The sequence below is a fragment of the Asparagus officinalis genome, chromosome 4 (assembly GCF_001876935.1).
Source record: "Asparagus officinalis chromosome 4, Aspof.V1, whole genome shotgun sequence".
Lineage (NCBI taxonomy): Eukaryota > Viridiplantae > Streptophyta > Magnoliopsida > Asparagales > Asparagaceae > Asparagus > Asparagus officinalis.
In genome coordinates, this window is record NC_033797.1 from 51157641 (window position 1) to 51159647 (window position 2007).

At 36.8% G+C, this 2007-nt stretch overlaps 1 protein-coding gene across 1 annotated transcript in view; it reads right to left on the reverse strand.

Annotated features, from left to right (window-relative positions):
• Positions 1 to 2001, reverse strand: part of LOC109837441 — a 13149-nt gene extending 11148 nt beyond the window's left edge. The window contains exon 1 of the mRNA XM_020405682.1: positions 1614 to 2001. Coding sequence (XP_020261271.1) covers positions 1614 to 1979 — 366 coding nt within the window. The 5' untranslated portion in view covers positions 1980 to 2001. The remainder of the gene's footprint in view (positions 1 to 1613) is intronic.

The following is a 2007-nucleotide window of genomic DNA, read 5'->3' on the forward strand; positions in this document are numbered from 1 at the left end:
GATGACTTCCAGCGACTTCCCTCTCTCTCCCACTCCCGACTCCCGACGACGACGACTCCGACGACGACGACTGCCCTCTCTCTCCGATGACGACTATCCTCTCTCTCACGGCCCTCTGACGACGACTTCGACGATTACTGTCCTCTCCTCCAAGCTCCTCCTCCTCCTCCAAGCTCCGACGACAACATCCTCCTCCTCCAGGCTCCGACCGACAGACTTCCAGGCTCCGACGATCGTCAGATTTCCAGGCTCCGACGACAACATCTCCATCTCTGTTGGCAGCGGCTTCGTCTGCAACAGAGAAACAGGTAATCGACTTCCCTTAACTAATTAGATGCTATATTTCTTGAATTTATTTCTTCATAGTTCATTCATATTTCATACAACAAGCTTATCAATTATGCATTTGTAGAATTTTTAGATTTTTATTTGATTTTTCTTATTATTTAGAACATTTAAATATATTTATATTTGACCGCTATTTGACAGTGCGCTATTTACCGCTATTTCGCCGCAATAACGCGCAATAGCCTTAGCGGTACCTCGCCGCGACGCGCCGCGATCCGCTATCAACAACCTTGGTTAATTTATTATGTGATTCAATAATGTTATTAAATTCCCACAGGCAAGTGATTTTGAAAAATATTTTTTAAAATTTATTTTCTTATAAAAATAAAATATTTTAATATTTTAAAATAATTTTTATTTATGTTTAAATGAATTGTAATTTAGACATGAACAAGAAGGCGAATTCTCCTGCTCAAAAGAGTTGCCTAAAATAAATGATACTGAATGTGGCTAAATGTAAGATATTATTTATAAATAATTAATCTCATATTATAGAAGAGTTTTTATGAACAGTTGGTCAGATAAGGATTTGACTATTAAATTAAAATTATTAATTTGATTAATAATTAGTTCTCGATATGAGACCTAATTGGTCAAAATAATATCATTAGAAGAGGTTTACGAGCAATACAAATTCTCTTATATCTTTAATTATTATGGATATAGTGTTTGAACAATTCTATTCTATCTTTAATTGTTATGAATAGAGTTTTGAACAATTATGAATTGTTTAAAATTAAAATCTATAAGGCTAGTCTAATCATGTATATTCCTGTATATAAGGTTCATATGTAGCCTTATGAAGATACACAAAATCTTATGAATAAAAAGAAAAATAAAATAAAAAATAAAAAATTGAGATCCTATCTCTGAGTATTGCTCTTCTTCGGTGACGGGTGAATTTCAATTGGAGGCTTTTTATCTTGAGAAAGTTATGAAATTTTTTCAGGTAGATCTTGGGAGATGGATTACAAAAGATAAGAAAGTGTTCAAGGTATTATTCTAATTTTGATTAATTTTGATTAATTGTTACGATATGCATATTCCACCTTGTTGTACGTTGTGTTTCCAAACGATGGTAATAAAAGATTCTTTAATCTAGATTCTAACTTAAGGGGGATCACATCAAATGCCCATGAGAAGGAAATTCTATAAAAAAATGAAATCTTTTTTTCTTCTGAAATTGGGTTCCTTTCTTCAACCCTAAGCAACTAAAGTAAACACGATAGGAGTATGATCAATTAAAGGAGACAGAGAAGAAATACCTCTCCTTTGACGGAGAGAATGGAGATTTCTTCTTCATCTAGGTCGCTGTCATCACCATCGGCAAGGGAGAGCTTGGTCACGAGATCGGCGGCGGCGGATTCAAAAGGATTGAAATCGAGAATGCAGCAATCATCATCATCATCATCATCATCATCAACTTCATCATCTCTCTTAGTTTTCTCCGTCTTCACCTCGACGGAGCTGGGGCTTACGTAACGTTTCGCCCCTACGAGAGTCGCCCTCATCTTTGTCGCCGTCACCAAGTCTCGTATCTCATCTTGGTAATCGTCGTCGTCATCGGAGGAGGAGGAGGAGGAGGAGGAGGAGATCACAATCACGTCGGTAAAACCCTTGGATTTTGACATTATTGGAGATCGGAGTCGGCGGCTTCAA